We start from the raw sequence: 14,968 nt of genomic DNA, 5'->3' as shown, positions 1-14,968 counted from the left end.
AAAATAACAAAAAATTGTGTGCCCATTTCTTTATTTAATTTTTTATTTATTTTATGCAAATTTTAGGTAAAATTGACGCCGGGATTTTTAGGTGTGATTGGCGAAATCAAGAGAGATTATTTCCCGCAAAATCTTTTCTAACATCCTGGGTTCCGATTTTTGTCTCCTAATTAACTCCAAAACGAAACAAAGTACAAACTGGCGCCTGTGAGCTTTTATTCTCAGCCCAAGTAGCTAAACTGATTCATAAAGCGATGTTCTTTTATATTAATAGCCTTGTAATTTGCGATAAAAGCATGAGAACCTTTTGCAATGTTGGCAGAAATCAGTTATGAGTTCTATTTTTACTCAAGGTGCATAGGTACCAAAAAGCAATTAACTTCTTGATTGTTGATATTTGATTTAATATCGACCAGACAGATATTAGATCGATTGGCCCTGAAGTAATCAATGCACCATTTGGTTAAAACCGCATAATTAACATATTCTAAAATTTAACCGCGAAATTCCATTAATAAAATATCTTTGTTACTACAAAGCAAGAGGCTTAATAGCAATAGGACACGTGCTGCCCAAAAATGATCGCTACTTGTCCCACTTGAGTTTTATGGACCTCTTAATCTGTACCTAACTCGGTTAAGATGGAAGTTACGGGTGAATTAATCTTAACGAGGGGTTTCGTTTTTATAAAAATAAGTTCCTGCACTTTGTAACGACTCGGTTGTAACTTGTATTAAGTGGTTGATCTTTTTTTCGTGTAAACAGATTACTTGGGCCGTGACGTCATATGACGTCATCAAAACTCGATTGACCTATACGCTAATAATTTCTTACGATTTTTAATTAGATCAATATTTTACATGGTCCATTTTCTCCATAGTCAAGTTTATTGCGGTATTTCCATATATTGAGAAAAATGATGTTCTTGCTACATTGTTAGCATTTACACTCACAGAAATCATTAATTATTCATAAAGTTCTGAACGTCACCAATATTCGCTAAAATCATATTTTTGACAAATCTTTACTTAAACCAGATGAAAGTATAACGTAATAAAAGTCAGGTGGGGAATAAGTGTTTAGTCACATAAAAACATAAACATATTGCAACGTGCACTTGAGCATAAACATAAAATTCATCAGATCGTTTGGCAGAAATTTTTCTCTTATTGAGCACGAAAAAAGTTAGTTACGCAAGCGTAGTATTAAGCCGGTGCAATGTTAAGAAAGTCCGTTGGTGCACACGTCAAAATATCGACTTAAAGAAAAAAGGTTGCGGCGAAATACGCAAAACTCGGGGTAATTTATTTAAGGAGATGCTAGCTTTTTGATTTAGATCGCGGCGTAGATGTTACAGTCAAGATATATATAAAATAAAAAATAAGCGTAAGAAAGTGTTCATATTAACCACCTTGAAAAAATGTAGGACGGTTTTTAAAAATATATTACTACTTTAAATAATTTTGGAAGAGTTGTTATTGCCTAGTATTTTTCCACACGGGCAGTTGTAATTAGAAAACTCATCTGTCGCTAAGCCGCACAAACAGATATGCGTTTGCTCGATAATATTTACGAGCAACGGTTCTCAGAGTCTTTGAGAGAAAACAGATATCGGGTGACAGCAAAGGTATGTGACCGGGTTTTATGCACTCAAAGTCCGCTGTTCAATTTGATCGCCTCCCTTTCCTAACATTGTGTCAGATTAAAAGATTAGAGGCCGACAGTCGAAGCTAATTAGTTCCTGAAGCTACAGCTACAGGATGATTTGCCGCAAGGCACGGTAATGACTTGTTTTGCAACAGGCTAGCATATTAAGAAAAAAATGCATTTGGATAGCCTATGCATCATTTAAGTTATTAATTTTAAAATTGATAGTTCGAAACCGAGTAAAACATTACCGATACTTACAGTTCCTAGATATTTTGTTTTGCCTTTAGGTTAGGGTTGTTTTGTCAGCTGATTACTAATTAACCTTTAAAACGCTAAGTTTAAAGGACAAGAACAAACCGCAATGAATCCGCATTTCAACCAGAACTTACTTCAACGAAACTCACCAGTAAACAACAATATTATTGAGGAAAAAACTGATAAACAAGATATTGAAAATTACAAAAACTCAAAACTTGTTAAAAAGTGTTTGAAATGCGAACTGGCAATGGAGAAGCCTACTGTTTTAATTGACAATGACTATAAAAGTAAACAAGTACCCAACGAAGACGGAAAGTGCTTTAAAAATGTTAAATCTTTTGTGATTTGTTTGTCTTTACTTCAACTTGTACAAGTTATGGGAAGCGGGTAAAAACTTTTCAAATACTTTGTGTTAATCCATATTTTAATGTAACAACTGTTTTATATAAAACACTTCTACACCTAGCTAACGCTTAAAAGAAGGCCATACTTTCTTTTTTAATAAAAACCTATTTGAAAGTAACTTAAAGCGATGAAAATGCAGAGTAATTATAATTTTGCACTTACGGTAAACGTTATTAACTACTTCCCAAAACGACAACTATGAAAGTTATTAAATCGTTAGGGAAATTTCGTTGTTGTTAATTAAATCTCTTAAAATCATTTTTTTATTACAGCTATGGTAAGAGTGCTTTAACTTCGATAGAACGACGCTATAGACTTAGCTCATTCGAAGTTGGACTACTTCAAAGTTGTTTTCATATTGGAAATCTTAGCGTTATTCTTTTTGTTAGTTATTTTGGTGCAAAATGGCACAGGTAAGATTAAAGTATTGTTTATTTTTTGGTAAAGCTAATATGTATTAGCAATAGTCATCCAAAAAGCAACTTTTGTTAAATAAAAATAAAGGATATGTTTTTTTTAGGCATGCATATTTAAAAATTTATCTAAAATTACATTATTTAAACAAAGCATATACGTACAATAGTAATGCATTCGACAACTTTTGTAAATAAATAATGTTTATATTATGCAAATAAACAGTTTAATAGAATTTAATAAACACAAAGGAATGACAGCATTCTAAAGTAATCAATAAGCAAATCTGACAATCAACTATTGTTAAAAAACAAAAACACAAAAACCGATTGTTTTCTTATTATTATCATCATAACAAACATAAAAATCAATGCAAAAACCTTTTTTGTTAAATTAACCTTTTTTAAATTTATTTATCCTCGATGTGAAAAGGTCAACTTCACAACCTAAACATAGATCACGACCTAAATTTTACTGTCGTGTTGTATATTTCTTGTTTTTCTTCTTTTTCCTGTTCTTGCTAAAAAAAGCCTAAATTATAATATCAAGCGACGTGTATTCAATTTATTAAACAACAATTTTAAAGGCCACGAGCGATTGCCATCGGATCTGTGGTGATGGCATTCTCGAGTTTTCTTTCTGCCATGCCACAATTCGTCGGTGAACGATATCACTTGACCGGTTACCAAAGTTTTGTCGCTCCTCCCTTTCAACAAGAGAACTCAGCTGGAGCTCCGTCGTCTTACTACAACGAAGTAAAAGACACCTTTATTTTAGAAGATTCAAACTCTTACAATGGCGAACTAAAAGTAGTTGTTTTGGATAATATTACTGCGTTTTTACAAGAACAAAAGCAAAATTTCGAACAAACAAATCGAACTTCAGATTGGAACACCGAAGTTGCCAATGATTATCTTCTACTGCATTTCCAACGCTGGCAACAAGAACAGGTCACGTTTTCAAATCGTGGCGTGACATTAACGCCAGCAATAATCAACAGCCAACCTCCGCAACTCGTGGCAAGAAAAAGTAGCCAAAATCAGTCAGAAGTTTTGTCCGAAGAGAGACAGCCAAGTTTAAACGAAGTAATGTTATGCAAACGTCCAAAAGACGTCACTGGCTCTTCAGTTATAGGAGAAAGGGTCCTTGGGTCTCAAAGCTACGAAGTAAAGGACGATTCTTCGTTTTATATATTTATAGCAGTCGGAAGTATTTTAAAGGGAATGGGCCACACGCCACTCCACCCACTCGGCATGTCTTTTATTGATGACTTTGCTACCTCGAGGAACTCAGCTATTTATATCGGTAAGTAAATAAATTACATAACCAACTAATTTATTATTTAATCTTCTGCTAGTAAATATTTTAATTAACCTAACATAAAAATAAAAAAATAAATATTTTAAACACGTCACTAAAAAAAATTGACAACTTTAATAACAACTACTGTACCTAAAAAAGTGCTAAACCTATTTGGTTTAATACCCTATAGTAGATTGACAATTTATAATAATGTGCATACTTTGTTAATCAATAAAGCAGCTGTTTTAACTAGATTCGTGTCACTACCAGGGGCTTACTATAACAAAATATCAATCATATTAATAACGGCTTATACGTAGGATATTGCAATTTTAACAAGCAAGTTAAAGCAAGTATATTTAAATACAAAAAAGTAATTTATTATATTATAAACTAGGCTTAAGGAATTTACAATAATAGTGTAATATAATTAATACTTTGTAATTTGTAACTTAAGTAAGATTAAATAAAAAATCGGATTTTTAAACCTTGTTTAAAAATGTTATAAATCGCAAATTATAAAGTTAAAATACTTTTTTTGTACCGCAAACGTATGCATTCTATTTAAAGAACGGTATATCAGTTACTTGTGACATTTTGTATTTGCTCATTAATTATTTATAAACTTCTGAAGCATTTTTTCACTTGTATATACCGACCTAAGCCCTGTTTGGTTAAGTTTTGCTGCTTTTTAGTAGACGTTATTCAACGTGCAATATTAACTTATTTCATACCGCGTGTTTACTTTATCGCATGATACGTGTGGATTTAGTGGCTTGGCCAAACCACATATTCTGTTTACTAATCCTTATATCTTGTTCTAACGAATGTCTGGCGAGAATCTTCAGACATATTGGTATCGCTTAACCGTACGTGTATATGGTGTGAAACTCTCTTAATTATAACCACTTTGTAACATTCGCTTGACTTGAAAAATTCATTTAAAGACAACTTTAATTACTAAATGCAGGATGTCAATATAGGTTTATGATTTAATCTGACATATTTTTGGCTCGCCGTAGAGTTACGTCATCACTTGACAAGTACCATAGTGTGAAATGGTTGCAATCCCACTTTTGTAAAAACGCCAAAACAATTACACGGTATAAGTGTGTTTTTAAAAAACCAATCAAAAACGAGAATTTAAGATATAGCCAAATTTTTTGTTATTGAAAAATGGTGCATACAAGATCATTGCTAAAAAGGAAATACTTGGATCGAAATGTTTGTAAATTGCTGGTCAATTTCTTTTCGAAATGCCAATTGGACTAGTATTTAAACTCCTTGCAAGTCAATTGGTTTTATTTATATTAACAAACATAAAAAGTTTATTCTTGTAAAATTACAGGAGTAGTTTCTGCGGTTTCACTGCTGGGTCCAGCTTTTGGGTTTATTATTGGGTCACAAACCACTAAACTGTGGGTGGACATCGGGTGGGTGGATACGTCATTGCTGACCATTGGACCCCATGACTCATCCTGGGTAGGGGCCTGGTGGATGGGTTATCTTATAACAGGGTTCCTTTTGTTAGTCGCTATGATACCCCTCTCGCTTTTTCCCAGGTAAGAGTTAAATAAAAATCTACATTAAGGTATGTGAGTGGATTTATGAATTTTTTTAGTAAATTTAAACACCAACAACGTAATTGACCTTATACACGTTTGTTAATTCGTTTATTGTATTCGCAAGCTCTGTGAGTCACTGCTATTAACAGACCAATGCAACCCCGCAATTGTCCGTTAATTATAAGATTTTGTAACCCCGGCCGGGGCTTTCAAACCGAAATACCGATGGTTCACCGCATTGTCCAAAGCGCTTAAGCTTTGATGTAAACACAATTACAATATCAAATGGTCAAAAACAAGTCCCATTTTCTTTTGTTATTAGGGTGATAAAAGTAGAAGAAGAAAAAAAGGAAAAAGAGCAGTCGAGTTGTTTTTCATGCGTCACTGCGTGCTTCCCGGACCAAGATAACGACGCCGACGCGTCGTCGATGGGAAGCGAGACCTCCTCAAACACATCAGACGTGTTGGAATACCAAATAAACAATCCAGCGGAAATAGTGGACAACCTGACCTCGCAAAACCCTGGCGATCAAACGATAAAAGAGGTCGAGCAGGATTGCCTGATTGAGGCTAATTTAAAGCAACTTGCAGCACTACCGGAAGTCGCTCATTCAGAGACTGTCCCGACATTGCTTTACCTTAACAATGACGGCCAGGGTGCCAAGACGAGGTTATTTATTAAAAACAATGTAACCTGCGAGGTACGCCGATCGGTTTCGGCTCCTCACGTGGCCAAAAAAGCTAGAAGAATCCCGAGATCGCACTCAGACGGATACTCTCGGTCGAGCTTCGCTTCGGACAACGCCAGGCGACGACGCAGCTTAGGCATTTCCCAAACTGTTACAAACATGGCGCTGAAAGGTGAGAAATAAATAAATGCGCAGGTGTCGATAAGAATTTTTATTAGATTTAGGGTAACGCTTCTTGAATATGTAAAGTTTAATCGTGATGCGTTTAATACACATCAAAAGAACCAAATATTTTCCCATATTTTTAACACGCAACAAATATAACACGTGCAAAATAAACACCTGGGGCTCAGGACGTCGGACTCGGATATAGCTTTACTAAAAATGGAGCTGCAACACATGGAAAGGTTAAATTGATTAGTGGTCGATTTGATTAATTTTCCCGATATAACTTAATCTAGTGATCGATCGATTGTAATTCGGTGATAGTCGATTAATATATTATACAACTACGCCCAAAATCAATAAAATGGTATTTTAAACTGCAAGAACCAGCCAGAAAATTGGATAATTTCTTATACCACATTTAATTATATAACACAATGCAGTTATTTTTTGATATATTTTAAATGACAACATTTTCTTTTTAATTTACGTTGTATTTACAAATTGAAATTACTAATTAACTGTATTTTTCAGATTTTGCATTCACGTTAAAGAATCTACTGAACGACCGAGTGTTTATAAGCATTACTTTAGGCTTCGTTAGCCTTACAAGCTTTTTGGCAGCGTCCATGACCTATGCAGCAAAATATATGGAGACAGAGTTCGACTTGACCGCATCACATGCTAATCTGCTTAACGGTACGTTACAGCTAAACATTTTAACTCTTTCAGTGACGCGGGCAAGTTTATGCGACTAAATTTGTAGCTGCGCATTTTTGGGCATGAACTTATATGGCAGTGCTTACGTTTAAGAATTTTGTTTGAAAATATTCAGCTAAAATCCGATTAGAAAAGTTCGATAAATGACATACATAACAATCGGTCGGAAATTATGTCCAAATATTAAACTTTAATCTCTGTTATCGGAAATGCTCAAAAGGCAAAGTGGTTTAGTTTCCAAACTAAAATAAAAGGTATTCTAACTAGTATAAACAACTGTGCAATTAATCAACCTTTACTAACCTTACCTTCAAGACTATTTTCTTAAAACAACTCATTGTCTTTACTTTCCACGTTGGCTTTTAAGAATGATGGACGACATTTGTCCAAATTAAAGACAATAAAAACCATAGAGCCCCTTTAGTTTTTGTTGACATGAAAAATAGAAATCAAAATTTGATCCTTTATACTTAAAATTGTTGATTTTATCGAGACATTATCGCATAGGCTTTGTATGGCTGCCTTAACTTAAGTATTTACTTAAACCTAAAATTGAAGATTTTATATTTTGATTTTAAATATTAATAATCAGTATACATGTTCATAAAAACAGATATAAACTTGATAAAAAAAAGGTTAAAATGAATTTTTACATATTTCTTTTTTTTTTAGGTTTTACAAACTATCCATTAATCTGGTTATGTATTTATGTTTTTACTTGGTTTAAACACTTTTATATTATTGTAGGCTCTGTAAATCTACCAATGGCAGTAGCGGGTAATATATTGGGAGGTTTAATAATGAGAAGACGAAATCTTAATGTTAAAAGAACCATAGCCGGTGTTTTATTATCAGTCATTCTAACAATATTTTCGATAACAACTCTTCTGTTTTTGGGCTGCGAGGACAAGTCCGTAGTTGGAGTAAACAGCAAATATAGGTAAATTTGTAACATTTTTTATTGAATTCGTGTATTAAATTATAAATATTTAATAAATAAATTAAGCCAATTTTTGATAAAAATAAATTGGCATTGTGTTTGTTAATTAAATACGCAATTTGTCGTTTGCCAATTTTAAAAACCTAAAAATAGTTAAAACAGGTTATTGAAGTTTGACAAACGCCTTCTAAAAAAAGATGAATTTTATTAAGCAATATACAAAATTTAATTTAAAATAACTTCAATTTAAGATAATATTTTTAGGTTAAATATAACTGTTATTTGCTACGTTGGATTACAATTTCATTAGCCGTTTGTCCGGGCCGCAAACTTTCCTACGAAATGTTTTCATAAATAAATTATATTCAATATGCACTAAATCCGCAAATAGGCTAGCAAATGACGTCATCGGCGAACTTATACAAGATTGAGATGTCGAGCCCTTGCCAGCCTTCGCAAATTAATCAACTTTTTCGCTTTACGAGCTAATTTGAACGTTCGGGTTTCATAAAATATTAATCTAACACTCCCCTTTTTCGTTTTTAGTGGAAGGATATCGGACTGTTCGGCGTCTTGCGGTTGCAGCGACGCACACTACTTCCCTGTTTGTGACGTCACAGTGAACGTAACGTACAAGTCGCCGTGCCACGCAGGGTGCACTAGGAAAGAAATCCTTGGGGGCGAACAGGTAAATTTTAAGCAAATTTAAAAAATTTTTCTTATTTTTAATTTGCTAAAATCTTATGGCGAACAATTTATTTAAGTCTGTTTTAAATTTGAATTCAAATAATGTATTAGCGCATAACGCAGTTTTTTTCTAAGCAAGACTGTAAATTTACCTTTATAAACTGATGTAACCAACGTAAATAGACCAAAAAATGTTTTTTAGACTTTACAAATATATTAGACAACCCAAAAAGAGGATTACCGAGTGATTTACAAAATTGAAAAAATAGTTCTTAGTAAATCTAATCCTTAATCCATGTGTTACAACTGACGTAAATATTTCCAAAAATATGGCAAAAAAACAAATTTAATCTAAACCTATTCGATACTTTAAATGTCACAAATTAGGAGATTCTACGTAATAAAACGAAATATGGTTTGGGGACCTTTTAATAAAGTATTTTGAGGTCACGTGATTTATCATTAAAATAAATATTTGCTTGGTATAAACTGTTGTGGAAATAACGGTGTAGAAAACGTGTTGTAATGCGTTCAAAAAAATCATGTTTAACCTCAAGTATTCATATATATGTGTTGTTTAATATGTGTATATGTTTATTCTTTATTAGTCGAATTACAATAACGCGCAACGGTAAAAATGAGGTATATTTAAAACCAAGAGCTTTTTACTAAAAACAGACAGGGCCACGTCATATTAAACGTTCAGGTGTGTTTTAGGGCTGTGCGTTTTATTTTATGGAACGTCATTTTGTGCTTAGGTTTAAACTGCGCAGCTAACACAATACATGATTTTGATTTTACAGATATTCCTGAACTGTGGTTGTGTTATGGATTTTAGCTCAAAAAGTGACACCAACCACAACCCTTTACCTACCAACGTCACATCAGGGATTTTAGTAGCAGGAAAATGCGCACAGCCTTACTGCTGGTACACTTTTGCAGCATTCGTAGCCTTGATGGGTACAGCAAGCATGACCGCCGGTTTGTCTGTTTCTCCATCAACATTGACCATTCTACGAGTTGTGCCAGCTACTGATAAGGTAATGCAAAGTCTTGTAAATATCAAACCAGGAGGCAATAGATTATTGATAAGCAATCGCCAAAGTTTGCGTTCACCAGCGTCTGGAATTTTCGGTATGTGAAATTGGCCATATAAAGTTTAAGAAGCGTCAATTATAAAATTAAATGAAATTAAAGATCAAAGACACCGTATTTAAACATGTTGTTTTCGTGAAAATTCCCTTAAAAAAACTTTAAAAAATTGGCGTTTTGTGTCTGTTTAGAATTCAAACACGCGCAACATTTTTAACCTGAGTTAATATTTCAGGAATTTAAAGTTATTAACCGATGCATATATAATCCATAGACACACATTTAGGTGCAAAGTTTCAAGAAAATCCTACACTTGTTTGGCACCTACCCCTTGAACTATATCAACACACTTTGAAGTGTGGTTCACTTAACGTAGTACTTTCTCTGAAAGAACAACGAAATTAACTGTTGCAAAGTCAAAGTTGCGTTTTTTACCAAAATTAACGCAAGTTTAATTACCTATTTAAGGGATTATATATATATTTTATAGTACAAGGGGCAATAGGCCTCTACATTTTAAGCAATGTTTTTTTTTAATTATTTTTGAATTTTTTTTATATTTGTGTTTTTTTTAGGCTATTGCCATTGGCGTTGTGTTTGTGTTTACGAGAATTTTGGCCTGGATTCCAGCACCAGTTTACGTAGGTTCGGCCATTGACGCCGCTTGTCTGGTTTGGACTAGTGCAGACCGATCTAATCCTAATTCTGATGACCAAAACCATTGTGAGGTATGTTATTATCTATTTATAGGTTTATTATATTCTGTTAAACTTCTATAAATGTAAAAATGGCGATTTTAAAGTTCAAACATAAGGTATATCTATCTGATCATTGGCCTTTTAAAAATATTCCACTTTTTAACATGTAAAACTCTAAATAACCATTCTTAAACAAAAAGCAGTTTTCTTTTAAAGGACCTTATTAGAACTAAGGTTAATAAATGATCTAAAAATATTGAACGCTGCCTAATACCTTTCGTTATATACAAACAAAATTTGGGAGGTCTACTATATTAGGATAGGATTTTACCGGTAACTTTACATTTTTACACGAAAATCTTTGCCTAAAAGAGTATTAGCCATCTTTTTGGCAACTAATTTGACGAATGATATTGCTAGAATTACCCACGCCACCTACAGTAAATATTTAGAAAATTAATCCGATATTTTTTGAGATACTTCGCCACGTGAACATATTTATACACACAAATAAATATATTAATGTAACGAAATTAACCTGAAAGTTCAAGAAAATGTAACTATGTAACCTTTCAAAAAAGTCATATCAAATAAATAATGAAATTAATAATCGCAAACTGGTACATCAAATTTAAGTCTTAAAATAAAACTCGCTAAAAAGCTGTTTTTATTTATAAAATAAGATATAAGACCCTAAACAGTTTAAAGATACTGTTTTTTTTTTAAGAAAAGCATCTTGTAACCTTATACTAATACAACAAATGCGGATTACAGTCAAATTAACAACAACATTTTTTACACTAAACCCTGGTAAATATTATGTGGTTTGGTAAATCCTTACCACGACCTCTGAGGGTTAAACGTAACTAGACCGACGAAAAATAAACATTTACTCGGTGTACATTACAAAACACGAATTAAGGTTTAACCACAACTAATAACTTAAAGGTACTTTGGCAAAAATGGAGCCCAGTTGAAATATTTAGTGTGTTTTAAGAAATAGGACGCCTATTGTTCTAAAACGCTATACAGCTATAGCAAAAATCGTTGCCAAAACTATTTTCTGTTTTTTTTTTAATTTATAATCAACGCTTGTCAATAAAAAAATTTGCGTAACTATCGCGTGATTTGCTGGACTTAATGGAAATATTGGAATTTTTTAGCTTTACTAAAATAATTTAATACAAATGTGTAGGCGTTTTTCGACATAATTTAGGTACTTTTTAGGTAACATCAACCTTATAATTCTTGAAAATAGCATGTTATGTAACCAATTTACAACATTATATATCCTTAAATTGCAAGTTTACCTAACCCAAAACTAGCAGTTTTGTGTAGGCGAATTTCGATTTGATTTTAAGTATTACGAGTTATACAAAAATGCGGTTTAGAATGTAGACTGTGATTATGCTTGATCAGATAAAGGTGTTTCTCATAGATTGGTGCATGATAAGTTTGTGCTAAAAATATGCTAGCTAAAAAAGTTGTAATCTACAAATTAAGTCGTATCGTTGTATATTATAAAAACAGGATTAAATAGCCATGTGTTTGCATTAATATCAATAAATGTAAGGTCCTGGCAACTGTAATGTCACAGTACTAAAGCAGGCCATTATCTGCGATATGTCTGTTGGCAACCATCGCGCATGTCAGTTTATGACGTCACAAATAAAATAAATCACAGTTAAACCTGTTTTGAGAAAATTTCACGGGTGAGGTGCCGTGTCTTACTTTCAAGGCAATCGAGAACTTTTTATCGATTCAACGTCCGCAAAAATAAAGATTAGCCTCCAAGAGCGTACTTTGTCTAAGTTAAAAAAATCGCCGGTTTACTAAGGCTTGTTTTTTCTGCTAAGCCACCCACTCTACTTCAGTTCTCATCCAGCTGTACGTTTTATCGCGCTGGCAGGCTTATCTCGCTTAATGAAGTATAACTGTTAGGATCACTTACGGTCAAGCTATGGCCAGCCTTTAGTCCAGCAAGATGGACATCGTGATTAATTACGGGCTTAACGCGTGGTGCTAAGAACTGTGTTTCATGTTTCAAAAACAAACAAAAGGTCTGTCAACACGTCTGCGTTCGAGACTACTTGATAATAAACTAGTGACTGTTGGTGGCGGTATATAGGAATATTTAAAATTTAAAAAATACTTCCTTATAACATAAAACAAAAAAACTTAAATCCATAAATTTATAAATTAAATCCATTTAGGCACACATGAGTGAGCTTTGAATTAGTGGAATCGTGTGAAAATAAAAAATAGGCATAAACCATAGGTAGACAGGTTAAGCACCACAAGATAATCTCTTTTTCAACTAATGTAATTATTTCATTATGCATAAAAAAGTAAAATGTAGACTAAATTATTATAAAATTACAAGATTAAAAATAAGCGTATCATGGGATTAAAACGAAACGAGTATGCTAACAAAAATGTTTCAGACATTTTTAAAAAATATCTTCAAAAAGTTTTTTTTTTAATAATTTATATAAAGTAAAGCCACTTTTTCTTTAAAAAATAAAAAAATAAAAAAAGATTATACAACGACAATGTAACGTAAAAGAAAAAAAAATCAAATATTGCATAAACAACACGTGTTGTATCTGATGTCGTCTGCGCTTAACGAACCATTGCTTATTAAGCCCGCGGTTTACACCTAATCTAACAAATTTGTCACGGGGCGCTAAGTAAGTTCACAAAGTTTAATTTGCAATGTTCGGCCTGACAACCAGTACATTACAATAGTAAACCCAATCGTTGCTGGTAAAAATTAGTAATTTTTACCTGTGGTTTATAGCCACCCTAGGTGTCCACTGACCCAGTAGTTTACTAAATATTACTCATACAATATGTGTGGCTGACATCGGCAACTTTTATCATTAATATTTAACCTAACACCACACGCTTGCAAAACAGGTTAGGTTACAAGGAATTACATCGCGTTTTGTTGGTGACTCAGTCCTGATTAAAACACCTTGTGTAATTAATTACATACAAATGTAGGGCATTTTAAATTCAAATGTTCAATACCTAATGAACGCACTTAAATAATAAAGTAAAATATTAATTAAAAAAGGAAATTTACCTAACAAAGTTTAAGACCTTAATTGTATACTTCATAATTAAATATAAATTTTCAATAAAATTTTTAATTTATTTTTAGCTCTACGACAAGGCCAGGCTCCGGCAATATTTTTTCGGTGCGGTTTGCTTGCAGTTAATTCTAGCCTCTCTGTTTTACGCCCTAGCATTATACTTGGTTACCAGACGAGATAAAGAAAGGGGAAAGTTACGGCATGGGACTAAAGATGCTGTACCACCGCTAAGAGCTAATTCTAGACGACATCTTAGTAATAACCGTGACGATTTACAGGCCTTAAACAGCAAGGTCGTTTAATCATACTTGTTATTTAAGTATGTGGTGAGCAATGCATTAGGGTGTCTTGTTATATGCAAGTGTTGGTATTATCAGAGCGAAGGAACAATTAGGTGGGAAAATTAAGGCAATACTGTTCTTGCTACTTTATTACTTTCTCTACATGTTAGTTCCAGATACAAAAAATCTTTAAATTTTTTAACATTTCAAAAAGTATAACTTACAACAGATTAAAATAATTTTTATTAAATCTTGCCGTCTCTAAGACATCTTCAAAACATAATCGGAGTGTTTTTTTTTTTATAAAATCATAATCTTTGACACTGTGCTTTTTAATGCCGCGAATCGTTTAAAAGACTTTTGCGAAATATTTAGGCAATTTATATTAGAAAAACAATTTTTTTTACAGTTAATGTTTTTTTATAATAATAATATAGAAAACAAACAAACCATAGCATATAATAAACTTTAATTAAAAATCAAATGTCAACATTTTTAATTTAAATTTTCTTTAAAAAAGAATTTTTAATATAGTCAACAATTAAATCTTCAAATAAAATTTGTGCGTTTATGCAAAAAAAAACAGTATAACGCTAATAAAAAAATTTGATTTATCTTAATGAAGTTTTGCGTACATATTATTTAACTTGAAAAATTAAGCAACCATATTTATTTAAAAACGTTTACACTACTGTGCTTTTTTGTGGATTTTTGTTGTTTAAATAAAGCACAATCTTATATATGTGGCTGTCAATAATTTACAATTACAAAGTAACTTAAACTTAATTTTAAAATAGTATTCGACTTAAATACTGTTATATGATGTTTACTATTATTAAAATGCTTAAAAATTTAAAATATTTTTCATTAAAAAATTTTTCAATTTTTTTAATAAAGTGCATCCGTTTAATATACATGGCTCACTGTCATAATCTTAAAGAATTTAAAAACAATACTAATTTAAAATTTAAAAAATATACAAAGCTTTAAATTGGTTAAGTTGT

General features: G+C 32.3%; 1 protein-coding gene across 2 annotated transcripts; it reads left to right on the top strand.

Moving 5' to 3' along the window:
- Window positions 1-1,718: 1,718 nt before the first annotated feature.
- LOC145750004 (solute carrier organic anion transporter family member 1C1-like) lies at window positions 1,719-14,648 on the top strand. 2 transcript variants are annotated; one of them, XM_082565908.1, is made up of 12 exons: window positions 1,719-1,780; window positions 1,988-2,295; window positions 2,586-2,726; window positions 3,314-4,032; window positions 5,378-5,591; window positions 5,917-6,455; window positions 6,983-7,147; window positions 7,916-8,108; window positions 8,655-8,796; window positions 9,599-9,835; window positions 10,463-10,615; window positions 13,752-14,648. In XM_082565908.1, the coding sequence occupies exons 2-12, from the start codon at window positions 2,012-2,014 to the stop codon at window positions 13,983-13,985; spliced, it is 3,021 nt and encodes a 1,006-aa protein (XP_082422034.1). In that variant the 5' UTR covers window positions 1,719-1,780; window positions 1,988-2,011; the 3' UTR covers window positions 13,986-14,648. The 2 variants fall into 2 exon arrangements, with proteins under 2 accessions (XP_082422034.1, XP_082422035.1); XM_082565909.1 differs by lacking the exons at window positions 1,719-1,780; window positions 10,463-10,615; window positions 13,752-14,648 and adding an exon at window positions 10,174-10,421 and having other exon boundaries at window positions 1,931-2,295.
- Window positions 14,649-14,968: the final 320 nt, after the last annotated feature.

This window comes from Corella eumyota, chromosome 4 (assembly GCF_963082875.1).
Source record: "Corella eumyota chromosome 4, kaCorEumy4.1, whole genome shotgun sequence".
NCBI classification, from domain to species: Eukaryota; Metazoa; Chordata; class Ascidiacea; order Phlebobranchia; family Corellidae; genus Corella; species Corella eumyota.
This window is presented reverse-complemented; position numbering and strand designations above follow the sequence as displayed.

Excerpts from the sequence above, each read along its gene's own strand:
- LOC145750004 (XM_082565908.1), top strand. The coding sequence starts at position 2,012 with ATGAATCCGCATTTCAACCAGAACTTACTTCAACGAAACTCACCAGTA. Across the intron at positions 2,296-2,585 it reads GTACAAGTTATGGGAAGCGG|CTATGGTAAGAGTGCTTTAA; the intron begins GTAAAAACTTTT and ends TTTTTATTACAG. Across the intron at positions 9,836-10,462 it reads TTGTGCCAGCTACTGATAAG|GCTATTGCCATTGGCGTTGT; the intron begins GTAATGCAAAGT and ends TGTTTTTTTTAG.